Raw genomic sequence first — 26,389 nt, 5'->3', positions numbered from 1 at the left:
TTATAAGATAAACTGAAGCTGCTTGTAATACTTTCCTGGACAGATTATTGGCAGTAACAGCTCAAAGGCCAGTGTTAAGATTGCTAACTGGATTTTCATGTAGACATTTGGGCTACTCACCGAGAGGGGTAAAGGCTATGGATGGTTCACTGGGCCTGGACGAGCCTATAGCATTGACTGCAAAGATCCGCACTTCATATGGCACTCCTTCAATCATCTTCTTGGGTTCGAAGGATGTTTCTTTAATCAGATCAAAGTTCAGTCTCATCCATCTGGAGCTCTGTTTCTTCTTTCTCTCGATGTAGTAGCCTTTAAAGGACCGCAGAAACGCTTGTCATTTAACTACTTACACTTAACAGTTAAGCTGCAGGAATAATAAAAAGGCCTGATTACCTAATATTGGAGAACTTCCATCATATTTTGGTGGTTCCCATGTCATGGAGCACCAATCACCGCCAACACATGGGACCAAGGGAGCCTCCGGAGGGTCAGGGATGTCTGCAGACAACACAAGACCACGTCAACAGTTCAAGAGACATCTTCTTAATTCTTAACATGGTCTTTTGATGAGAGTACTTTGTGAACACTTACCTACAACCTTGACCTTGACGCTGGCTGTTGCTTCACCAGCCTCATTCTGCAGGACTATCTTGTAGTTGCCTGTGTCCTCCCGCTCTGTTACATCAATTGTAAGGCTGGTCTGGTCGCCATACGTTTCAGCTCGGACACGATGGCCAGACTCAAGAATCACCTAAGGCAATTGAGACAGATATGTAAGCCTTGAAAGTGAAGTAAAAGTCAATGCATCTGTCTTGAACAGAAAATGTATATACTTTTGGTTTTTGTCCTATCCTGGGATTTGTTAGCCTTAACCAACACATTTTTTAAAGAAAATAAATAATGCAAATCTTATACTTTAAACCGACAAAAGCTCACCCTTTCTCCCTTCATCCACACCACCCTGGGCGCTGGTTCTCCAGTAAAGGGGATCTCCAGGCGAAGTTTGTTTCCTGCCACAATTGTTATTGTGTTGTCTGGAAAGTTCAAACTCTCCAAGTGTACCCTCGGTGGGTCTAAAGAAAATTGAATCACACAATTAAAATAAAACTATGTTAAGGTGTTCTTACTTGGTATGATGTCCATATATAAACAGAGCATAGGTTGTGTACCAATGATGTGAACTTTGGCAGAGAGGCTCTGTGAATATCCCTCAGGCACAAAAGTGTAATCCCCTGTGTCATGAAGAGTGCTGGTCGCAATTTCAAGACGATGGACCCTGGAAAAACAAAATGATGTTAGTTAGCATTTGTGTGAATTTGATTACGATTGATCATAGCTTCACAGAGGTTACATACTTATTTTTGTGTACGATGTTGATGCGGTCATTTGGCTGGATCAGCTGTCCATTCCTGTACCAACGACCTGCGACGTTGCCTGGGAAAATCTCACAGTGCAGATTGATGGGTTGCCCCAGCATCACCTTCATATCTTGCAAGTCCTGAAATATCTTCAGCGGTTTCACTGAATAAATATAAGAAGGTTGCGAAACCGAATATGGCACAGTATTAATACCGATTCCTCCGAAAATTACACAAACAGACATTATGAAAAAGGCGCAGATGCTACATACAGTCAACCTGTATGCGGGCCTCAGATGTGCCACCCGTAGCCATGAGGGAGTATGTCCCAGTGTCCTCCCGGGAGGCGTCATCAATCACCAAGAAATGTTTTGTTCCCTCACACTTAACTCGGTATCTGGAGCGCACTCCAGTTGGAACCTCAACACCATTCTTCATCCTGAAGGAAGGAGAAGCATTTAAGATGAAACACTTACAGATGTCATGTATCTCAACATAGACATAGAGTGTCATCAGATCACCAGATCATTAGTTGGGTTTCCAGAAATGTTAATTAGATGCATTTCCATCAGCTAGTTCATCAGGAGTAGGCATTATAGGCAAGGCTGTAAACCGACCAGTAAATAGAGCATAAGAAGTAAAACTTGCACCCAGTCAAAAAGAATTATCCCTGCTCGTCATTCTACATGAGCTTTCTGAGGTAAACATATTATTTCCTTTAACATTTGTCTTTATTCTGGCAAACCCATCCCTTGTTTTATTCTGCAAAAAGTAGTTAAAAAAAACTAACAAACATCTTAAATAAGTCTTACCATTTGACCTGAGCGCCTTCCTCTGACACCTCGCACTCCAGCTCAATCCTCTCGTTCACTGTGGTCTTCACCGGCTCAATGTTTTTAACTATCTTAACTGGCAACTCTATAGGAGGAGTATAGAAGAAGAAACTAAACACGTTTCTTATAACAAAAAAAACAAATTAGGTCAAACTGAAAAGATAATCAGGGTACCTTTGACAAACAGCTCTGTGGCGCAATTCTCGTCTCCAGCTGCTACAGAATAAGCTGCGTCATCATTCAAGGAGCAGTTGTTGATGACCATAATCCTTTGTGTGCCCTTATGCTCAAAGATATACCTTAACAGGAAGTCTATTAGTCACACCACTGTTCACATACAGTTTGTTTAAGTCAATACACAATACAGTCATCCTAAGATAAAAACTGAAGATCTATGGGAAGCAAAGACTGGGCTACAGCAAAAATATTCCTAGAATTAAAATGTACAGCAGCAAAATAAACATCATTAAGGTAATCAGCATGCATCAAGTTCACTTCACAAACCCAAGGGTCAGGTTTGAGAGAGGGGTGGGATCACACCAAAACATGGATATGGAGAAGGGAGAATCAACTGTATGGATGGACTTACTTCCTTTGACTTAAGGTCAGCAGTGAGCCAGAGTGGTCCGGAGCAGTGTACAGGAAGTGAGTATAGTAGACAGGAAAGAGCATAATGATATGACACATAGATAGATAGACAAACAAAGACATAGAGACATCATGCCTTGGAGAGTTTATTTCGTCAGAAAATAGTGTCAAAAGACAGATAGAGTTTTCTTTAGATAATAAAGTCTTCGGTGTAGGGAGCCCTGGAGAAAATGCAACTCGAGACCAAAACCAGAAAATGGCAATAACCTCCCAAATGGCTTTAACTTGGCTTGGCTTAGATGGACTAGACGTTTCAGCTGAAATATATTTCAGGGTTTTTATATTAAACGATTTTAGTTACAGAATCATTATCGCTCAATTCAGTATTATACCCTACTATTAACCTCATCAGCCCAGAGTAATACGCTACCCCTATTAGTCACTAGCACTATTCCCAAAGTCAATACAAATTTTAACTAGAAGTCACTGTTTTTTTACACCCACATTTAATTAATAAAGTTACACAATATAAATATAAATACTTTAATTGTAGAATTTAAACAAAAAAGACTGAGACCTACCTAATCTTAGATTGTTGTTGTTGTTACAGTGGTAATAACTTATGAAAATACATGATTTTTATGGACATCTACCACTAAATGAGATTCAGCATTTATTTAATATGTTCCAAAGCCAGACTTGGTTAAAGACCTGTAAAGGAAGTACCACCTTGTTCATGTACAGAGGAGGACATATATAGTAGTCAATGGCAATTATACACAAGTTGAAAAATACACTGCATTTACACCCAAATGTGGCTCAGGGGTCTTTTACTTTATATAACCCTGTGATTCTGAATTTATAATGTTCCTAATTAAGTGTGTCAGGCTGTTGGGAAACTGATTAGAGCCACATTTGTTTATTTGTTGACTAGCACTGGTTCACTGTACTTATGGCTGGACATAAGTAAGATTGTGTTGAAAATGTGATGGTTGGAGACATCAGAAATACTTATTAAGTCACCTCTGGGTTATAATAAAAGTATTTCTGTGTGTGTATTTGCAAAATGCTCAAGAAAGTTAATGAAAAGTGTAGAACGTGAACCATTGTTCTTTTGAGTGGTGACAAAACATTACGCAAAAACACATAAAATCAGAAAACTGGTGCAGAAGGGCGGTGTCACAAATTGAAACGCATTTAAAAAACATGCGTTTCATTTGTGCTCTGTTAAAGAGGACAAGACAAAGAACAAGGCTGTAGAAAACAATGTGACATACTTTGGACTGGATCTGATTTCCTGTCCGTTCTTGTACCACTTCAGCTCAACTGTGGGGTCAGCCAGATCAACCACCATGCGGATCTTTCCACCTTTATCTGCCTGATATGCTGGATCCAGTTTCTTGGCAAAAGCTTTGAAAAGATTAAACAAAGGTCACAAAAAGACACAACAAGATACAAATCCCATCTTGACCAGGCATAAAGACTGATACTCAACAAAGGAGCACTTCAAAAATGTGGAAGACACTGATTTACCTTCAGTTTTCTTCTCCACTCTTGTGATCTTCTTCATCCTTTTCAGCAGACCCCTCAGATCTGTGATACCATACATGAAGGCAATCTTCTCATACTGATCTGGCCGGGCGTTCTTCAGGATCTCCCACACATCAACATCTGGACCTTCATCCGGTTTGGGCTCCCTAGTGGTGCCGGATACGAGGGAACGATGTGAGGTTTCGGAGCCATAGGTGTTTTTCGCAACATGTCCTGAGGAACTACTTAATAACCTCTCGAGTAAGGGTCATTAAAGCATATCTTTAAGCTTTACAATCACTGCTTATTTCACTAGGTTAATTTCTCCTGGTTCCTACCCTGCCATTTTTTGGTTAGCATATCCTATTTCGTTCCTCGGGACATGTCACACAAAGGGATGGGCATGGTGAGCTATCAACCTGTGTGTTGAGGTTGTCTTTGCAGTCAAATGTTAACTGTAACATGAAACACAGCGGTGCCCTCTAAATGACTGAGAATGATTGGGGGGTTAATTGAGTTTGCTTGTGGCCTTTCACGTGTCTATGGACCAGGATTCCTTTGGAAGTGTGCAGGAAAAAACTGGGAGGAATTACAATCACGGGACTAGCTATTGTTCTGAGGTCAGTGACTTGGTTAAATGCACCAACCGACTTGAATACATCAAGTATATGTGTGTTTTTATAGGGGAGATTTTAAAGAATCCAAGAGGGGAACATTTATTTTTTAAAGATATTACGGTACATGTTCTTATTGTTATAATATTCTAACATCTAGGGTTGCCAATAATTCCACAATAATGATTGTAAAATGGTTTTGAAAGTTTTCTAGCATGCATCGAGGGTTGAAAGGGAAATGGGAACTAATGTATATTAAGGAGGAACTTTGAGGTGGGTTCTTTTAGTTTGGAAGTGTGGAAGATGAAAAAAAGATTGTATCAGTGCTGTGTGATTAAATTAGCACACAAGATCAGTTATCAGATCACATTTTTGGTTCCATTTTGCTGTGTCGTTCCACTTCTTGTAATGCTAAACTCGTTTGAGATATAACATGATGCAGCATGCAGGGGTTTAGGGGAAACCTGAAACAAAGATTCTTAATGCGAATTTTCACATCTTTCATTTTTCTCTTATGAACTGGCCCATCCCTTTGTTTTTTGTTGGTTTGAGTGATTACTTCAGAACTGCATTGACACAGTTATGATATTAAAGAGGTTAGTTTTGTGAGATCAAAGTTAATTAAAATGCCGCCCTAAACATGAGTGTATCAATTAGTTTACATAAAGAACATTCAGACAGCCCTTTCTTTCGTAGACATTTTCCCAAATGTCCGAAAGATTGGAGGTGAATAGCGTCAATATTATTCCATTCTATGTTTGTATTTCTTATCTGTTTATTTTCAGGCAATTATGTAGAAATCTGAAATAAACATGGTGATGTTTGCCTTATATTTCTAAGTTGAAATAAGAGGACAATGTAGAGATAACACTATTCTACAGCATCATTTCTCTATGGCCCACTAGCACATCATAAAGGATCCAAAATGGTGCACTATGCCTCATAAAGGTGGTTTTTGACTTCATGGCTTGATGAAGATCTATTACCTCGGGTTCTTTATGACGCAAGGCCCATTTCCATCATTTCTGATTGCTGAGGTTAGGAATGCTGCCTTCAAATGAAGTGTTACCGTACTACAGTAGGCCAACACTCTTGCTCGTCCAATTCCTAGAGCTACATGTCATGCTGGGGACTCTACAGGATTACAGTACTCACCCGCAGTAAGGTCTAATTGTTTTAAAACCTATGATTTTCTCTCTACTAACCTTTGATTTCTGAATATGTAGGGGAGAAGAAGAGACAAGCCCAAAATAAATGGATAATGTTGCTAGTGAACAATGTCACTGCTTAGGAGTATTTGTACCTTAAACGTTGCACTGTCTTATCTGAAATATGCATCATATGGTGTTTATTTTGAGTCACCACAGTAGCTTTGGTAAACCAGAGGTTTTCAAACTGTAAGGTGCCCCTTCATAAATCGGAACCCCTTCTCAAAGTCAAAACTCAGATAAATCAGACTACACTACTGTACATGTACAAAAATGTCGCAAAAATGTCCATCAATCAGCTTAGATATCATATAATAAAGACTCCTTTACAGTCCAGAATGTAATCCAAGTAATAGCTGGCTGTACTTCTATCATTGAATTGCAAACAGGAACTGCTAATAAAACATTTGGCAATTTACTTACATCTAACATAACAGAATATTGGAATCTCATTCTCAACATTGACTTCCAATGCATGATTGTCTCTAACAATATGAGTGACAAAATGAAAACAAATATTTTGTCAGGCTGCACTATCAATATGTTTTGCCCTTCGAAAGGGTTGGTGTGTAGTTGTTGCCATAGTGTCAGACCTTGAAAACCTCTGGTAAGCCATAATGTATCATATGTAAAAATGTGCGTGCCACAAATAAAGTAGCTTGATATAATAAAAAAAAGAAATTGAAAGAAAGACAAAAAAAAGCACATTGACAAAGTGCCTATAATCCACTCAGGGTCGGGATGCGATTCTCACCTATGTTTAAGGAGACCACTAAAGTCAAGTTCCCCTGCATCGTCTTGTCCTTCACTGCTGTTGTTACCAAGGAGAGATTAATGAAGATTCAATCAGAGTTGAAACAGTTGCAGGCACTATAAAACAATGCTAAAATAGCAGAACAAAGCAAAAGCTCTGACGTCAATCGATGCATTAGCTCCACGCTAACACCTGATTAATGCTTACACAAAACCACTTTTTTAGTCTTTATGGATAAAAGCTTCAAATAAGGTGTTTTGTGTAAGACACTTCAAGAGCGGTCCCAGGCAATATTGCTACAGTCTTTCTGCAATGTTGAAGCAACATTACTTAGCAGCAAGATTGTAAAACTGGGATGCTTTGTATTGCTTTCCAGACACATTGTTTGGAGGGAGATTTAAAATGCAAGAGTTGGCCTTTAATTACACCTTGAGTTGTAATTACCTTCGAGAAAGGTTAATGACATTATTACAACCGTCACACTTAGTTGGCGTACAAAAATATCACCAGAAAGTGAAATGTTTATCGCACTTGTTCTTTTCTTCACTTCTCAGGAGCATTTATTAGTATTAATCTTGCTTCCTGAAATAAACACTAAGTTAATTTATTTGAAGTGAAAAAATGAAATTCGTAGCGGTTTTTGTTGAAAGTTCTTTCGTTACCTTCTTTTGAAAGCTGATCGGATATCAATATTCTGTGAGCCCTCAGCTTCTGTAAGACAGTAACAACACACCTGCTAGTCTGTACTTTGTTGACATATTACAATAAATATTTAGACTTTTATGCTTAAACAAACCTTTAACTTCCAAGTCAAAGCAACAGCTGTCAAACTTGTCCTTGTAGGTGACTTCACACCTGTAGTTTCCTGCATAGTTGTCTTTGGCCTTGACGATGTGCATCTCAAATGTGTGAATCTGTCAGGGAGTGTCGGAGTGATATATAACAACTGGCTTAAAAGCACCTACTATGAGATCGAGTTGGGATAGCTTGGGGACTTGTTGTACAATACCTTGGTCAGTCGTTCAAAGGTCTCTTTCAGCTGTAAGTGCTTTCCTGTCTTGCTAGCAAGATCCATCCATTTTCCTTTGATCCATTTGATAGTGGGTTTGCGGAGAAGATCTTTGGCCTCTACCTTGGCAACAAAGGTGATGTCTCCACCTTAAGACCCAGGAAATATAATGTGATTACAGATAAAACCTTTCCAACAATACCACATTTCGAATCAATAACCTATCAACGTCACACTGAGGCACTATGCTCTGATTGTATCTCTTTATTGTGACATTCTACTATACTGACCCTTTTGCCCCTCTTCTTAAAGACTTAGTTCAAAATGTTATGCAATGCGCTTATTGGCTTTATTCCAGAGATCAATACCACAGTCATATCTGTCCTTTCAGGATGATTAAGCTAGAGCCAGTAGTCAATTTTAGTTTAGCTTAGCATAAAGACTGGACAGGCTATATCACCGAAGCAAAGAAAAACTTGGATAACATTCTCTGCTCAGGTAAACATTAGTCCACTTCATCTTTACATAGCAAATCTTCGTTTGCTGATGTATTGATGATCTGAATGTCTTTAAAGAGAACCTTTGACTCTTTGTGCTGTCACTCACCCACAAGGATAGTGGCGCTTTGTGGACTCTCTATCAGTAGGGTGGACCGTGGTGGGCTGTCAATAGGCTTTTCCAGGTCATCTGGGCCCTGGCCGTCTCCCAGAGACCACACTGCTCAGTCAGGAGAAACACATACATGACAAAGTGCTCTCCAAAGTCATTGTGCTAGGAAAGAATATAGCAGTACAGTTCAGGAGTTCATACACCCACCTTTTACTTGGATCTGAAAGTCTTACCAGTAGAAAGTAATACAGACAGACAGACACATTTTCTCACTTTCAGCCACCAGACCTCATACACCAGCAGAATATAAGCGCTTTGCAACATTGAAAGCATGAAACAGACATTATGGAATGCAGAAATGCCACCTCATTGGCAAAAGAGATCGCATTTGTTGGACATTTTCAGCAAAATAAATGTATTATGTAAATTACGGATTCTCTTGATACATTCTCCAGTCTCCATTGCAATGGGATGAATGTGGTTGAATCACACTGTTGCTGAATAGTTGCTGTCTGCATCTAGCGTTCTAACGTTGTCTGAGAGAGTTGGGCGTATGACAATCCAGGAAAATAGTCTTTTTTATTTTGCTCACCATATTGTTGAGACAAATGAACCTGTTGATGATTATGCTTAATAACTAGAAAGGCTCCATTTGATCACCTATAACATAAAACTGGTTGAGTGACGATAGGATTTTCTTGGTACCGGTCTAACTTCCTCTTGGGGTGAATGAAAAGGTGAACATAATTACGGTAAGAGTCTTTTTTGGCTACCACTTTATTACCTGAGTCTTTTCTCCCCATGGCTGGCACAGGGACGCTATCATCTAAACAAAGACAGAGAGAAATTTACAGCATATTACAAGTAATAGTACTGTAAAGTCCACTGAAGCAAGCACACACTCACAAAGAGTCAAACCAACAAGCAATTAAAGATTTTCAAGCATTGGTCCAAGGGATTCTGAATCAAAGCTATGATTTAAAAAAACAACAACGATGTTATTCTATTTGTTTACCATAAAACTAAGTATTGGATATTAATTAATAACTGATCGAAAAACCAAAACGTATACCTAACGTATAATTAACCTTAAGAAAAATATTTGTATTAATGGGTGTATGTTAATAAGTTAGTAAGAACATTTTTAACATAATTATTTGTATTGAAAGGCTAACTTCCAAACACACACACACATATCTAAACATGTTTTAACATGTTTCTCAATTCAGAAGGGTAAATCTGATTTAGAGTCTACAGGTTTCAGAGGTACTAAAATGGTTGAAGGATTTAACAGAGGGATCTTACTAGGCAGCTCAATTGAGAGTTTCTTGAGTGAACTGGCATCCTCTGTGGAAAAAACACAGTTGTGATTGAAATGAATGAGCATAAATTAAACTATAGTGGTTGGATGAATAATGTGTCTACACCAGTGGTTCTCAACCTGTGGTGCAGTGGTACGCGGAGGAATCTGGCATATAACAAATATATATATATTTTTTTTTTACATTTTCCTCCGAGTCCTGCATGAACTATGCATAGACTGTATTTTAACATTGGTCATATGGTGGTACTACTCGGAGAGCCAACTATTTTCTCAGGTGGTACTTGGTGGAAACAAATCGAGAACCACTGGTCTACACCATTGTTGGTTTGACCAGGTGGTGGATATTTACCATTGAATATAAGCTCAGAGAAGCAGCTATCTGATTGGCTGCATTTTTACGCTAACCCAAAGTACATTTTCCAAACAATCCAACCTTGTCCTTGAAAGGCTTTTCTCTTGTAAAACCAAGATGAAGTGTTGAAATCACTACTAGTAAAGCTAAACGGTTTTGTTTTGTGTAGCACAAAACACAAATTGATGCTTTATCAGAAGTTTTGGTAAATTTCTGGTCAACAATATCAAACTGCCCTTTGACAACATATGCAAAGACATTTAGCAGTATTCATCTTTCGTAGATAGATTTTTTTTAACAATTTTGAACAATTGTTTCCATGTGCATTAATATGCATGTTCACATTTAGCAACCATGTATTTATTTTCTATGCATAATATATACATCCACACCTTTATTTGACATGAGTAAATAAAGGTTGATGTGCTTGTAGGAGTACATGTAAAAAACACTCAATTATGACATGTTTGTTAGTGCACAGGGTGTTGATGACATACATCAGAATTGTAACAAATTTGACATACAAATACCGTACATAAGAATAAATACAGTTTTAACCGTGGAGTAGATTTGAGCATATGCCTTTTTGTTACTAGATTTTGTTATTTTAGAAGAGTCAAATACTAACCAATACCTGTAAAGCTGAAATATTGTTGGATTAAACTTAATTTGCTATCTTTAAATTGCCAAGATATAGCTTATCAACTAAGATACCTGTAACTTGTGATTCAATTTTAAAATACTTTAACACACCTCTGAAAATGTGGTGATGGGAGTTGATTTGAGCCTTAGGGAGTAGTAATGTTTTGCTTTTGTTTTTTATGAGTACCAACCTGCATGGGGTTTTGGGGATGGGGTAGTGGCTGCAGCAGCATCATCATCTGCAATAAAAGTGTCATTGACAAATAGACCCACCTATCAAAAAGCTCCAAATCCATCACTGCCAGGTCAAAAAGATAAAGACTAGAAGGCCTATAAGGCTGTTGAACCCATGTGAAATAGTCTTTAAATGGAGCATGACATGCAGCTCCTAGACAGGAAGAATGGACCAAAAATATCAACCTATGTTAACTTAACTACTCCGTCTCAACGATAAAACAATGTAGGAGCGTGAGCATGAATGCTCATTAAACTTCTCAAGCGGCCAAAGCAAAAACCAAAGCTCTTTAGCGATATTGCACGCAGACAACACATCATAAGCAGCAGATGCAACCAACATTCACAAAAAATGCTCATGACCAAGCCAACAAAAGCATGACGATTCCTGTGTATCTTCAGTGATTCTCAGAATGTTTTCTCTTAAAACCAATTCATTCATACTAACCTGAAGATACTACAGACAAAACAGCTGGCCGCCTTATCAACACTATTTAGTGTGATACAAGACTCACCCTGCATAACAATGCCTTGTCAATACTTAATATTTTCTTATTTATTGGTATACATTCGTTCCAATATTTATTCGGACTTCTGAAAACTCAGACACTGAACCATAAAGTCCTCTGATGCAAGTTGATATATATTCTTTATTCTTGAAGATCTACACACAATTAATGTCATGTAACAAATGCTAGGTCAACGCATGAATCCCACTGGTAAGAGTGAAGTCCATAATATTCTTATCAGGAAAGTAAAGATATCTATTATCTTTCAACATCACAGATCATTGGGCCATGCTGCTGAGCCATGTAGTGTGCAGCTGACATGACTCGTAAGACTTTCAGGGCTTGATTCAGTAGCATTTGAGGTGAAAGAGCTAGAGGTTTTAACATGCATTCTGAGAGAGAAATGGAACTTCATGTTTAAAACCAATACTTACCAGTTGGTGGGGCGGAGCAAGGACCCTCTTCCTTAACAGTAGAGTTTTCAGACTCTGCCTGCTCTTTGACCCCAACCCCACCAGGCTGTGGTTGGTTTGTGTTAGTCTCGGTGGGGCTTGGCTCCTGAGCCTCCACAGCCTGTAATGGCTCAGGCTCTGAGGGCTCTGGTTTCTTCCCATCAGTCTCTACTGGCTCTTTCCCATCTGCTACAGCCTCTGTACAGCAGACAAAGCGCCAGGCTAGAGCAGCAAGCTTGGTGCACAACCGCTGGTAGTCTTGCAATACAATGCTTGCTCAACAAGGTGGTATACATGGCTAATGACCAGATAGCCGCAATTCTAATTGGCGAGATTAAATTAAAAGGATTTTTATATAACATTAATAATCTACAACCATGCTAGCGGTTCTATAAAGCTTTCTTACATGTGTTCCCTGAGCTAAATGCTAACATGCTGATGGGCAGTACTTACAATGTTTCCGATGTTCACCATCTTAATTTAGGATCTGAGCATGCTGATGTTTACTAATTGGCTGCATTCTACAACAGATGGTCTGCTGACGCTTACATGTATGGGAATATCATTGGTTTCTAACCAAAATATGTTTAATCGTATATAATTATATTCATTTTGAAGCACCAATGTAGTATGCCATTGTGTCATGTTTTGATCAGGTGCCCCAAAGAAGCATCTATCTGGTCATTGCATATCCATACAGTACAGAGATTAAGGAGGTAGGAATTAACTGACTCACTGATTGCTTGTACCATTACATTTTGACAGCTAGCCTTTGACAAGAGCCATAAATCAGTAAAACCAAACCTCACCAATCCCTCTATACATCCTGTGTGTTGAATTGCTGTCACACAGCTTCAAAAACATGGTGACAGCAACAGTGTGAGTCACTATCAGCACCAAGCATCAAAGCAAATGCAGGTAGAGCAGTGCAAGCATGTGGATTAATGCACACTTAGTGGGATGGTGTTACAGCTAACCAAATTAAACTTTTTGTGCAAATAAATGAAAAAATGCTGAGCAATTATACCTAGACAACAAAAATACAGTTTCACACCTTTCAGGGTGATTTAAGTGAGAAAGGAAGTGTGGCACACACCAAACAAACTTGTGATGTAAGTGTGATGCGCAAAAATAAGCCAACATTCCATGGCAAGTACAGGGGTCGTCAAGGTTACCCACCTGTCGGTGGAGAAACCTCCAGGGTAATCTCAGGTAGGGGCATGGCACCAATACTCACTGGGGCAACACTTTCTAAACATGTGACAAATATAGTGGTGGATGGAACAGCTGCTTTTTATAAGCACAACGCTTTAGTATCTGCAATGCCTCTCTCAGTCTCGCACTCAAACATACACTCCAAAGCCAACACACACAAACAGACATACAAACACACAAATATGTACCAACTCACACATCTACACCCACTTGCCTGGACGTTGACCTTCACATTTGGTCACATTGAGTCACATCTTTTCAGACCATACTCACATTTGATACAACACATGAAAACAACGCATTGTTATACTATTGTCCTGCTTATAAATATACAAAATGTGCTGTTAATATGTCAAGATTAAGATTATGCAAATGACATTCAGATTTACAATTGTAGTCCACATTAATAAGCGCACACCTGCATGGGGTGTTGGGGATGGGGTAGTGGCTGCAGCAGAATCCTCATCTGCAATTAAGGTGTAATTGACAAATAGACCCACCTATCAAAAAGCTCAACATCTGTCACTGCCAGGTGAAAAAGGCAAAAGGCCTGGAAGGACTAAAACGCCATTGATTTCATGCAAGACAAGTCTTTAAATGGAGTATGCAGCTCTTGGATAGGGAGAACAATACCCAAATATTAAGCGATGATTGGAGCCTAACATATCTGAACAATAAAACAATGTAGGAGCATGTATGCTCATTAGTGCAAGCTTCTCAAGCCGCTGTTCCTAACAGACTGTCTCTTAAGCATTTTGGCGTGCAGAAAACACATCATAAAAACAGCTGGCCACCTTATCAACACTTTATTTAATGTAGGTATGTGTTTGCTTGTTTACTGATGCATTTATTTATCTGGATGCTATAATTTAAAGACTTGCATACAAATGGCTTTACCCCCCGTTCGCCATGTCAGTACTTCAATTTTGAATCCTTATTTATCGGTTTATATTCATGCCTATTTCTTAAGACATCTGACAACACAGACACTGGACCATGACGTCCTCAGGTGTAAGTATGTTTTTTATTTATTCATAAAGGTCTACATGCAATTACATACGGCCCTAAGAGAATAAGAGGACTGTTTTTCAAAGCAAATGGTATGTCAACAAATGACTCCAACTAGTAAGAGTGAAGTCCATAGCATTCTTATCAGGAAAGTAAAGATATCTATTAGCTTTCAGCATTACAGATCATTGGGCCATGCTGCTGAGCCATGTAGTGTGCAACTGACATGACTTGTAAGACTTGCAGGACTTGTTTCAGTAGCATTTAAGGTGAAAGAGCTAGAGAATGGGACTTATTGATGTTAAGAAGCATACTTACCAGTTGGTGGGGGGGAGCAAGGACCCTCTTCCTTAACAGTAGAGTTTTCAGACACTGCCTGCTCTTTGACCCCAACCCCACCAGGCTGTGGTTGGTTTGTGTTAGTCTCGGTGGGGCTTGGCTCCTGAGCCTCCACAGCCTGTAATGGCTCAGGCTCTGAGGGCTCTGGTTTCTTCCCATCAGTCTCTACTGGCTCTTTCCCATCTGCTACAGCCTCTGTACAGCAGACAAAGCGCCAGGCTAGAGCAGCAAGCTTGGTGCACAACCGCTGGTAGTCTTGCAATACAATGCTTGCTCAACAAGGTGGTATACATGGCTAATGACCAGATAGCCGCAATTCTAATTGGTGTCATTTAAGGAAGTTGATTTTAAACTATAGACTATACAACTATGCTATTGGATTTGTCAGGCTTGTTGATATGAAAACCACATTTATTTTAATCAAGTCCAACATATATTTAATTATATAAGCACCAATGTGGTATGCTATCTTGTGTCATGTTTTCATTGGGTGCACCAGAGGAGCATTTATCTGGTCATTGCATATCTATACTGTAAAGATATTAAGGAGGGAGGGATTTACTGACTCATACATTATGTAGGACATGTTTATCCCATTACATTTAGAAAGTTAGCCTTTGTTGAATACAGTCAACAGTCAGTAAAACTCAACATCCCTAAGCCTTCTATAGCTCTTGTGTGATGAATTACTGTCACACAGTTTCACAAAGACAGACAGCAACAGTATGAGTCGCTATCAGCACCAAGCATCAAAGCATATGCAGGTAGAGCAGTGCAAGCATGTGGATATATACACAGTTAGTGGGGAGGTGATCCTAAAGCTAACCTAATTAACTTTTTCGTAAACAAACTGTGTGTTGGGCAATCAAACCTGCACAACAAGAACGCAGCTTCACACCTTTCAGATGGATTTAAGGGATAACAAGAAAAAAATGTTTGCACACACCAAAGAACATGTGATGTCACTGTGAAGTGCAAACTAATGCAACACTCTGGGGCAAGTGAAGAGGTCGTCAGGGTTACCCACCTGTCGGTGGAGAAACCTCCAGGGTAATCTCAGGTAGGGGCATGGCACCGTTACTCTCTGGTGCAACACTTTCTGAACATGTGACAAATATAGTGGTGGATGGAGCAGCTGCTTTTTATAAGCACAAAGCTTCAGCATCTGCAATGCCTCTCTTAGTCTCGGACTTAAACATACACTCCAAAACCAACACACGCAAACTGTCCTACGAACTCACCAATATCTACCAACTTGCACATCTACACCCACCTGCCTGCCGTTTGACCCCCACTCTCTATCACAATGAATCAGAACTTTTCACACCTTTCTCACCATTGATACAAAACTGAAAAACAATGTATTGTAAGACTATTTTCCTGCTTATTAATTTACGAAATGTACTGTTAATATGTAAAGATTACGATTATGCTACTGACGTTGAGGTTTCACAATTGTAATGCACATTAATAAGCACACACCTGCATGGGGTGTTGGGGATGGGGTAGTGGCTGCCGCAGCATCATCATCTGCAATAAAAAATTAATTGACAAATACACCCACCTATCAAAAAGCTCAAAATCAGTCACTGCCGGGCAAAAAGGCAAAAGATTGGAAGGCCTAAAAGGGCATTGATCGCATGACATACACATTTTGAAATGGAGTATCCAGCTCTTGGATAGGATGATAAGACAAAACCATCAAGCGTTGATTGGAACCTATACTGTATGTCTAAAAAATAAAACAACATGGGATCATAGCTGCTCAATACTCCAAGATCTTCAATCAACCGAAACTAACGACACTGGCTTTGTACCAACTTGGCATACAGAAAACACATCATCTACCTTTAATCAGCAAGTGCAAACCATACATGCAAAAAAAAATGCTGACGATCAAGCTTCCAAAAGCTTCCAATCTTCTGTATCTTTCAAGTATCTCGTCTTTCTTACTTGAGTTGCACATTTCTTCTTACAATCAATGTATTCCAACCTGGAGATCGCCTATCAACACTATACAGTATTTCGTGTGAGTGTGTTTGTTCTGCTGATACATTCATATATCTGGATGATATCATTTAAAGACTCACCTTGCGTACAAATTGTATCACCTTCAGTTTACCAAGTCAATACTTCAACTTTTAGTCCTTATTTATCGGTCTATAATAGTCCCTATTTCTTAAGACATCTGAAAACTCGGACACTGAACCATGAAGCACTCTGGTGTAAGTATATTTTTTGTAATTCTTATGGGCTCACATGCAATTAGTGTCATGTATGATTTGGACCACTGTTTTAAAATCTGAATATAGGTTAATGCATGACTTCAACTAGGAAGAGTGAAGTCCATATCATTCTTATCAGGAAAGTAAAGATATCTATTAGCTTTCAGCGTTATAGATCATTGGGCCATGCTGCTGAGCCATGTAGTGTGCAACTGACATGACTTGTAAGACTTTCAGGGCTTGTTTCAGTAGCATTTAAGGTGAAAGAGCTAGAGGTATAAATATGCATTCTGGGAGAGAAATTAGACTTCATGTTTGGACGCATACTTACCAGTTGGTGGGGCGGAGCAAGGACCCTCTTCTTTAACAGTAGAATTTTCAGACTCTGCCTGCTCTTTGACCCCAACCCCACCAGACTGTGGTTGGTTTGTGTTAGTCTCGGTGGGGCTTGGCTCCTGAGCCTCCACAGCCTGTAATGGCTCAGGCTCTGAGGGCTCTGGTTTCTTCCCATCAGTCTCTACTGGCTCTTTCCCATCTGCTACAGCCTCTGTACAGCAGACAAAGCGCCAGGCTAGAGCAGCAAGCTTGGTGCACAACCGCTGGTAGTCTTGCAATACAATGCTTGCTCAACAAGGTGGTATACATGGCTAATGACCAGATAGCCGCAATTCTAATTGGTGTCATTTAAGGAAGTTGATTTTAAACTATAGACTATACAACTATGCTATTGGATTTGTCAGGCTTGTTGATATGAAAACCACATTTATTTTAATCAAGTCAAACATAAGTTAATTTTAAAGCACCAATGTGGTATGCTATATTGTGTCATGTTTTCATTGGGTGCACCAGAGGAGCATTTATCTGGTCATTGCATATCTATACTTTAGAGAGATTAAAGATGGCGGAATTTACTGACTTTCACAGTATAAATTAAATGATTTGACTGCTTGTACCATGACATTTAGACAACTGGCTTTTGACGAAAGCCGACAGTAAATACAACCAAACATCCCCAATCTCTCTATAGCTCATGTGTGTTGAATAAGTCACAGTTTCACAAAGGCCCAGACAACTGGAGTATAAGTCACTATCAGCATCAAAGCAAATGCAGGTAGAGCAGTGCAGGCATGTGGATATGTACACAGTTAGTGGGGAGGTGATCTGACAAGCTAACCTAATTACAATGTTTTGCCCATAACGGTGTGTTGAGCAACCAAACCTGCTCAACAAAAATGCTGTTTCATGCCTCAGAGTGATTTGAGTGTCTTCAAGTGAGAAAAAAAACTTTTCACAAACCAAACAAACTCGTGATGTGAGTGTGATGTGAAAATAACCCAACACTCTGGGGCAAGTGAAGGGGACGTCAAGGTTACCCACCTGTTGGTGGAGAAACCTCCAGGGTAATCTCAGGTAGGGGCATGGCACTTTCTGGGGCAACACTTTCTAAGCATGTGACAAATATAGTGGTGGATGGAACAGCTGCTTTTTATAAGCACAAAGCATCTTCAATGCCTCTCTCAGACTCGAACTCAAACATACACACACAAACAGACATACAAACACACAAATATGTACCAACTCACATCTTAACCCACCTGCCTGCACCTAGTCCTTCAAACGTTATCACACTGAATAACATCATTTCAAACCATTTTCACATTTTATACATTACATCACATCACATTTTTTTCCCGCTTAGATATGTGTTGTTCACAATTGTAATGCCCAGAAATAAAAATACACCATATTCAAATTTTGAAATTATGAACCAGTGCCCCAGTCTTTAAAGATAACACTTAGATCCAGCGTACATTTTTTTTATTGAATGCTAAAGATAATGGATGGCAAATGTCTTTCTCTTAAAATGTTTTGCATAGGAATATTTGTGATAAGAACCTCAAAACCTGAGGTGTCCTCTCTGACTATGTTGGAGCCTCAAGATGCTGCAGCTCCAAGGTCAAACCCTAGCGCCGGCAATAAGCCAATTGCATGCGAGCACCTTGCTCACATGGGGCGTCCCGGGCGTCAGCTGAATCAACAGACAGGGTTTAGCTGGATGGTGAAAGGAATGTCAGAGATGCTGACAGCTTGGTTGTTGCCACAGATCGCTCTGGAGCAAAGCAGCAAACCATACTGCCGACTATTGGCTCCACATTTACACTCCTATAAGACTGTATTTGCACGTTCACGCCAAGTACAGAGCTGCCATCATCATCTTACTAGTGAAGGGTTGGTTTGTATCTGTACACTTGGCAGTGTTAATCCAAAGAGTTGCTTTTTAAGCTTGTTTTTGATAACAAAATATATATCTGTATTGTGCATACAGTACATAGTGCGGCTATTATCTGCTAGACTGAAAGGCAACATGGGCAGATTGGATGTCTATCATAATCCACTCACCTTCTGGCTGGCCATTCGCCATCTCATCTAAAAGAAGAAAAAACAAACACATCACTTTAAAAACATGATAACGAGATGTCTTGCAGTTTGTCCTAATCCTAAAAAATGTTTGTGCCTATTGACTTCTTTATTGATATCCATTTACTGTACCACTAAGCCATATCATCTATGTGTCAGATGGTTGGCTCCTCATGTTTAGACACCATGCTGTCTTAACTGATTATGGTAGGGTTTATTGTGAAATGGCCCCAGACACACCATTTGTATGCCCTCTGTCTCGTCTAGACTTATGAAACTAATGGTGGTGGTGGGGCAGTGTCAGAAACATGCTTGGATATGACATTCAAAACCTGCACCGGGACTCAACGCAGGGCCTAAACAGGTCAAAGCACCCATACAGCCATTGGTATGCAGTGATGGGGTTAAATAAGGTACCTCTTTTGTTATCAGTGGAGCATATAGTCATGATATGTTGTCATATACTCATGGGAGTATTAATATGTGGAGCAGCTTAATATCATTGTTCTTGCTCAGATGCGTTTAAATTATTTATGTTTAACTTACTAGCCAGACGCCTGATATTGCTCATGTGGAAGTCTCCAATATTCCCTTCACACACCTTGTGGTTAAAAGAAGTCCTAAATTCAGCCAAACTCGAGAAAATAAGGTGCATACTGAGGGGCTCCCTGGGGAAATTCCACAAGATGTGGAACCCCTTCTACAGGTTTATACGGGAGCTGGACATGCCGGATGTCTCTGTACAATAGGGTGGTGGACCTGCGGTGTTAAACTGTGATTAGTGGGCGGCTGACTGACCAACAAGTGCTGTGTTTTTATTTGATATATTTGGTATTTTTTTCTTTCTACTTTTGCATTATGTTATTAATAATGGACTTAGACTCAGCACCTTTAGATTTAGATTTTGTTTTTGGTGTTGATTTTTGTCCTGTCGCAGTCTATTTTTTGTTTTGTTTTATTTATTTTTCATTTTGTCTTGTTTTTTATCTTGTCGGACTCGAGTCACACTGTTGTCATCCTTACTTGTTTGCCAACTGCTATTGTGCTGTCTGTCTGGCTGTTTGTTTATAAAAAACTAAAATTAAAAAATAAATATATATATATATTTATGTTGATAATACACACAACATTAAACAAGTTGCCTAAGTAATCTTCTACTGCAAACCCTCTGCTCACCTTGGTCCTCACTCAGTGAATGAAAAACTTTAAACAAAACAGTTACATGGCAGTATGCAACTAGATAATGAGACAAGGCAAACCTTTCCCTAGCATCTTATATTTACAAAGTAATTGAAAGAGTATACACAAGTTACGTGAGGGAATATGATTAGAAGAAGAAGAAGATGGACCTTTATTGATTAAGGCACAATACAGCCTGCTCATGCAAGTGTTTAGTGTTTGGGTATAATCCAACGCTTAACTAAAAATCCCAAAACTTAGGCTGGTTTATTGTCTACTCTTAACATAAATCAAGAGAAAGAACACTGGCCCGACATGCAGTTGTGTGTACAATGGGAACAAGCGTGGCAACATTAGAAAACTACTCAAGCTCACTGTAGTTCAGGTAAGGCCTCTGTTCTTTTCCTTTTTGGGGATTCCTACGGCCCAATAGCCCATTATATTCAAACCAAGTCCACAATAAGACAATTTGTCACAGCCTGTTGTCCCAAAACCAAAACATAATAATAATAATACATTTAATTTCAAAGCGCTTTTTCAGGTGCTCAAAGACGCTTTAGAGTGGTTTGATAAAACATGATAAAATAGAATTAAAAAAAAGAAAATAAATAAATATTAAAACAGCAACACAACATAATTCACAAATTAAAAGCCAGTCTGAAGAGGTGTGTTTTGGTCAGTGTTTTGAAAGTGCGGGGGTCGGTGCAGTCTCTGATGTGTTGTGGAAGGGAGTAATTATTATTGCTATTATTATTATTATTATTCAGAGAGCCCATTGCTAAAAAGATACAAACTTTGAGGCAAGACCCAGTGTTAGTGTGAAGGCCTGTATAAGGGGTATTCTCTAGAACCAACATCTTGAGGAATGCTAATAATTAATGACATTTCAATATCTAAACCAAGTATCCTTTACATCAAGTGTCCCACTTTCTAAGATAGCTAAATATGTTGACATTAACCTGTAGCCTGTATTTGAGACTTAAACCTCTTCTTTGTGTATCTTTAGATGCAAAGAAACCATTCTTCCCTTCAAAGAGAGACTCCGTTTCTCCCTGCCAGCTATTTGCAGCCATCTATGAATACTGCAACACTTATCCATGTATGTCCATTGACTATGCACCATTTTGACAGCCATCCCTCCATCTCAAACGATTGCTTCCTAGCATTCCTCTTCAAAGCTAGCTGCCTTCACTCATCACATCAAAACAATGTATTGCTGGCCACTGGGCCAAAATCCTGCAGGGTCACATCATGCACCCGAGAATAAGACTTTATGTCTCATCTCCATTGAGATAATGAGAGTGGAGAAAGGTTTTGTTTCACCTCTGAGGACTCCCAGTGTAGCTGACAAGGCTGCAGGTATTTCAGCTGTTCCCCCTGCTGGCGTGCAGACAGAAGAGCTCACAGAGGCTCGGTCGTGAGCCGAACTGACGGCAGCTTAATTTTCTAACAGAGACCTTCATTGCTTGAATAACCCTACATTCATGATGCTGTTATTCCTTGTCGTGGGACTTTATTTTGTATTCTGGTTAGAAAGGAACTTTAACAAGTAACTTATGTGTCTTTAAGTGTCTGAGGAGAGATTGCAGCTGTTCTGGGGCAGCAATTAGTTGCTGAGAGGCTTTCCCCAGTGTATCTTACCATGGGTTTGATTTATGAGATCGTATTCTGTAACACAAAGCAACTGAGTCAGAGGACAGAGCCCAGGGAGAGTGACAGACCTTAGAGACAGTAAATATCATGAGGTGAAGACAAGGGCTTGTTCACAACTGAAACCTGAAGCTGAGTGGCAGTGAGGACAGTACTCTAAGGCCTCTGGGCACCAGGTTAGAAGTTTAATGGGCGAGGCGTCTGACCTCTGAACAATCCAACCTGAACTGAGGGTGCAAGGGAGATGTCTGTTTTGGTGTGTGGCACAGGAAAAGGAGGAGGGGTTTGGCGGCTGTGGAGGGAGATGGCAGGAAACAAGGGATGGGGATTAAAAGTGCACTCATTCTGAACTATTCCAGGGACAAGAATCCAGGTCCCAAGAGATCTGCGAGCGACTCAGCCAGTCCGTCATATCTGGTCCAGACTTTTTAAAGGCTTGAGAGTGGGGTGTCTAAAACAACAGCCTGGCCTCCTTCTCTTCAGCTGTTCAGACTCATTTAAAGAACAATACTTTTCTACTCTCATTTATCTGCTGCTCTTGGCTATGCAGCAGCTATTTATGGGTAGTGTTTGTAGCAGACTGGCATCTGCTGCCTCTATTTCCCCACATCTTTGTCTTTGAGGGGATTAGTGATGTTTATGGCAGTGGATGGACACAATGTACACGTTGACAGAACAATATAAGAGATGAAGGCCAAGCTGAACTTAATATTGTTTCATGATCTTGGTTTTTGGCTGCCTACATTTTCTTGACCATTAACAAGCCATCTGGGTATAAAGGGTAAACCTGGATGGGAGAAATAGGATTATGGAGCGTTCCTTTTCCCAAATGTATAAAGGCAATACAAGAGCGCCCATTAACCAAATCTTGAAAATGCAATTTTCTTTCAGCTAATATTATTTATATAGACCAAAAGTGCAAATGTGTCTCAAAGGGAACTCCACATCCTTAGTTGGTTCAAATGAGAAAATCCTTGCCCCAAAAAATCTTGGGTAAAAACAGTAAAGCTCAAGGTTCTTTCTTCCAGGAAAAACAAGGAATAGATATCTTGTGTGGAGAGTATTATGTTCACTTCTATGTGCAAATCAAGGTGTCAGGAAAAACTACAGACAGATCACAGGTCCCCCTAGGATAACACGTTTATTAAAAAACTTGTATCAACTCACACTAGGAAGGCTTCCAAGATGAATACAAAATGTTCCAATTCCTTTACATGGGCATATCTGGGTCTACAGCTGACCCCCCCCCCCCCCCCCCCCCCAAAAAAAGAGCTAGGCTAATGGGGCGGGTGGGGGTAATACCATATCGTAATGACAGACATGAGCGGATTAAAAGGGAATGTTGATGGACATGATGGTACAGATGAGTGAGAGTTGTGGAAGAGAGGGGATGGGTTAATGCTGTGTGTGGCTTGAATTAGGAGTTGAATTAGGAGTTGAATTAGGAGTTGAATTAGGAGTTGAATTAGGAGTTGAATTAGGTGCAGGGGGAAAGTTTGACGGGTGGAATCACATCAATCATAAGAAAGACAGACAATAAACATTTGTTATACAACCCGGCCCTCGCTCAAATTGCATCATCCTTCATAGGTCTTTGCTTGTGTTCAACTCTTCGCTCATCAACATTCCTACGCTGATCTTCATCATCTTGTCTTTCTCCAGCTGGACCACAAAGAATAATCCAGTATGCCAGCCCCTAGCCCCCCCCACCCCCCCCCACAACAATAGTATTTGCTCATGGACCTTAAATCCTCCCTTGCAGCCCAGGATGGTAGAAACATGCATGCATCAGTAATACAATACCACTGTCAAAGTCACATTGAGGATTCCTACGGACAAGCTGGCCATAGTGATGGAGTCGTCTGACTGTGCTCCCCTCAAACTAAGACTAAATATAAATATACCAAGCCAATCACAAAATAATCTAAAGGTTTTTTTTGCTATCAAATTATTACAAGCCTCAAGTAGGCTTTGTTGGATCTTTCTTGTACATGCTTTGATCTTACATGCACACAAACTATGGGGGCCCCTACCTTTCTTTGTGGGCTCTGGCATCTTGCGCCTCGTCCCAAGAAAAAAGCGTCAAGAAGTCAAAAGAAGCAGGTAGGTGTCTTTAGAGTAATGTGACTCTAGCGGAGGCCAGGTAAGGCGTAGAACTCCTCTCTTCCAGGAAGGAGAAAGATGATGAAAGGACAGAAGACGAAAAAACCTCAAAGACTCTTTCGGACCAGAGTGATGGGAGATGAGAGAGCACAGAGATACGGTTTGAAATCTCACTGGGGGAGCAAAGGAGGACCAGTGATAGATCCAGGAGGGACAGGCTTTAAGGCCTTATATAGAGAGGTGGCATGCTCCTCCTCTCTGTAGTGGTTGCTCTATCACTGTCCCCTACCCACCGGCTGCTGTGCCAGCTTTTAAGAAGAGAAGAAGAAAAGTTTAAGTACATTTTATAATGCTGGATTATATACAATATATTAGTTTTGTAGTTAGAGCAGTTGGATTTAAACTTAAATAATATCATTTTTGCAGAGCCCATATTTCTACAAAATGTCATGAGACAGAATAGTTGGACATTTGGAAAAAAATGAATTTTCTATCTTGAGAGTTAGGTAAGCAGATAGCTTATTCCGATAGCATTCTCATGGGTGTCCATTAAATAGAAAGCTGCAACTGGTCATCTTGTTTTACACAACCATTTGAAACACGATAAACAGATAGCCCAGCTCTGTCAAAAGGTAACAAAATCTTCATACCAGCTCCTTCAAAGTCAATTAAAAAATTTGTTTTTATTGTATTAGTTTCATCCATATGTCTCTGTATACGCAACAACGTGAGTAATTCAGCATTGCTCAAAATGTCAGTGTCATTTAAGAGTACATTTGTAGTCATTGTTTCCAGATTCCCCCCTCGGGATCAGGGTGAGGGCCGTCAGCAGGGCATGAGAGGTGAGTATCCTTAATGCACTACAGAAGCAGGGGAAGAGGGAGGAAATCAGCAGGTGGGCTTTATAAATACAGTGTTGTCATAGTCACAGGTCGGATGCTGATGTAATACTCTACTACAACTGATTGACAACATGTACAGAGCACGTAGATAAACAATCTGAACAAGTTATATAAAAAGTTTGAGAGGGAATGCTGCGACATGCCGCAGATATCCCTTTTCCAGGGGGAATGCTGTCCAAGGAAAGCAGGCTTTTTAAACTGGCAAATAAATACTGAGGAGATGACTGGGTGGTGTTTATATGGCCTATACTGAGAAAGCTGCCATAGACCTTGACATTTGACATGTGTATCTGACATGAAAAGAGAGTTTCATTGTGAATGATGTCATTGATGTTGCTGCTTTGGTCCTAATTCATCTTTTTAGCACGCCAAACCACAAGTGATAAATCAGATGTGGTGTCCGATCAAAGGTTGCGAAGATTAAACAACAAGGCTGCTGGATTTGGACGAGCTCCAGCAAGCCTGGACAGTACCAGGTGTCTGCAGAGAATCTAAAAATATCTTTACCACTTTAGCATGTTAATGATCTGAACATGGAAGTGCACTTAAAACATTCACATTTAAATCCTCAGACAAGCCAATAGGACAGTCAAGACAAGGCACAGCTCTATTTTAGGGGCCGTAGATAATGTCTGTGCACAGGAATGCCGCCTATATCCACTCTCAGATATTTGCTTGAACAATCATAGCAAAGAGAAAGGTCCTCAAAATGAGTCACATGCAGGCGAACACATGTCATGTGATGTGGAAGTTTTTAATTAAGAAGTTTCGTACATGACTTTTTGTATGTGGCCTTTCTTGGTAACAGACACTCATAGCTCAGTTCACCCATTTATAACCCGCAGTGGGCACCAGCAGTAAATACTAGGCTTAGGGAGGTATCATGTGGGTCTGCTACAGCACAAAACCATTTGGTATTTCCCGGGATGGCCGAGGGTTCACATCACAGAGGCGATTTAGCCATGAGGTCACACCACAGGGAAAGGGAAAAGAGGCAGAGGGGCTTTGAGATGGACTACACTGACACCCTCTGGATCTTTGCAGCCAGCCAAAGATTGTACATAAAGGAAAACAGGCGAAGAGGCACATTAGTCTCAGTAGGAATCTACTCAATGGGAGACCTGAACTGCCTTTTGAGATTTATGTTGACCAGTATAATTACTATGTGGTTGGTTGAGAAATAAATCTACTGTTGATTTTAGATAATTTGTATATTACTGATCTAAACACGTACTGACATGTTATTTATATAATGTTGTTTTTCTTTTCTTATTATTGTAATACTAATGTTTTACGGCATGTTTTATGTATGCCGGAAATCATAGAAAATATGA

At 39.9% G+C, this 26,389-nt stretch overlaps 1 protein-coding gene across 7 annotated transcripts in view; it reads right to left on the bottom strand.

Moving 5' to 3' along the window:
* Positions 1-24,335, bottom strand: part of mybpc1 (myosin binding protein C1) — a 32,231-nt gene extending 7,896 nt beyond the window's left edge. Inside the window, exons 1-22 of one of the 7 annotated variants that reach the window (XM_034235858.1) lie at positions 14,558-14,838; positions 13,196-13,267; positions 11,999-12,214; positions 11,013-11,060; positions 9,809-9,850; positions 9,288-9,329; positions 8,501-8,611; positions 7,895-8,043; positions 7,682-7,799; positions 7,548-7,596; positions 6,886-6,942; positions 4,313-4,476; positions 4,057-4,189; positions 2,366-2,490; positions 2,171-2,276; positions 1,631-1,797; positions 1,356-1,521; positions 1,170-1,276; positions 937-1,073; positions 592-751; positions 394-498; positions 121-309 (exon numbers count right to left, since the gene is read on the bottom strand). In XM_034235858.1, coding sequence (XP_034091749.1) covers positions 121-309; positions 394-498; positions 592-751; positions 937-1,073; positions 1,170-1,276; positions 1,356-1,521; positions 1,631-1,797; positions 2,171-2,276; positions 2,366-2,490; positions 4,057-4,189; positions 4,313-4,476; positions 6,886-6,942; positions 7,548-7,596; positions 7,682-7,799; positions 7,895-8,043; positions 8,501-8,611; positions 9,288-9,329; positions 9,809-9,850; positions 11,013-11,060; positions 11,999-12,214; positions 13,196-13,238 — 2,434 coding nt within the window. In that variant the 5' untranslated portion in view covers positions 13,239-13,267; positions 14,558-14,838. Of the gene's footprint in view, positions 1-120; positions 310-393; positions 499-591; positions 752-936; positions 1,074-1,169; positions 1,277-1,355; positions 1,522-1,630; positions 1,798-2,170; positions 2,277-2,365; positions 2,491-4,056; positions 4,190-4,312; positions 4,477-6,885; positions 6,943-7,547; positions 7,597-7,681; positions 7,800-7,894; positions 8,044-8,500; positions 8,612-9,287; positions 9,330-9,808; positions 9,851-11,012; positions 11,061-11,998; positions 12,215-13,195; positions 13,268-14,557; positions 14,839-17,134; positions 17,351-19,203; positions 19,231-19,767; positions 19,808-24,083 lie in introns of those variants that run through there. The other 6 variants (XM_034235857.1, XM_034235854.1, XM_034235855.1 and 3 more) reach the window with 6 other exon arrangements.
* Between the last annotated feature and the right edge of the window lie 2,054 nt (positions 24,336-26,389).

Source organism: Gymnodraco acuticeps, unplaced genomic scaffold (assembly GCF_902827175.1).
Source record: "Gymnodraco acuticeps unplaced genomic scaffold, fGymAcu1.1, whole genome shotgun sequence".
NCBI classification, from domain to species: Eukaryota; Metazoa; Chordata; class Actinopteri; order Perciformes; family Bathydraconidae; genus Gymnodraco; species Gymnodraco acuticeps.
The sequence above is the reverse complement of the archived record's forward strand: the minus strand, read 5'-3'. Positions and strand labels throughout refer to the sequence as shown.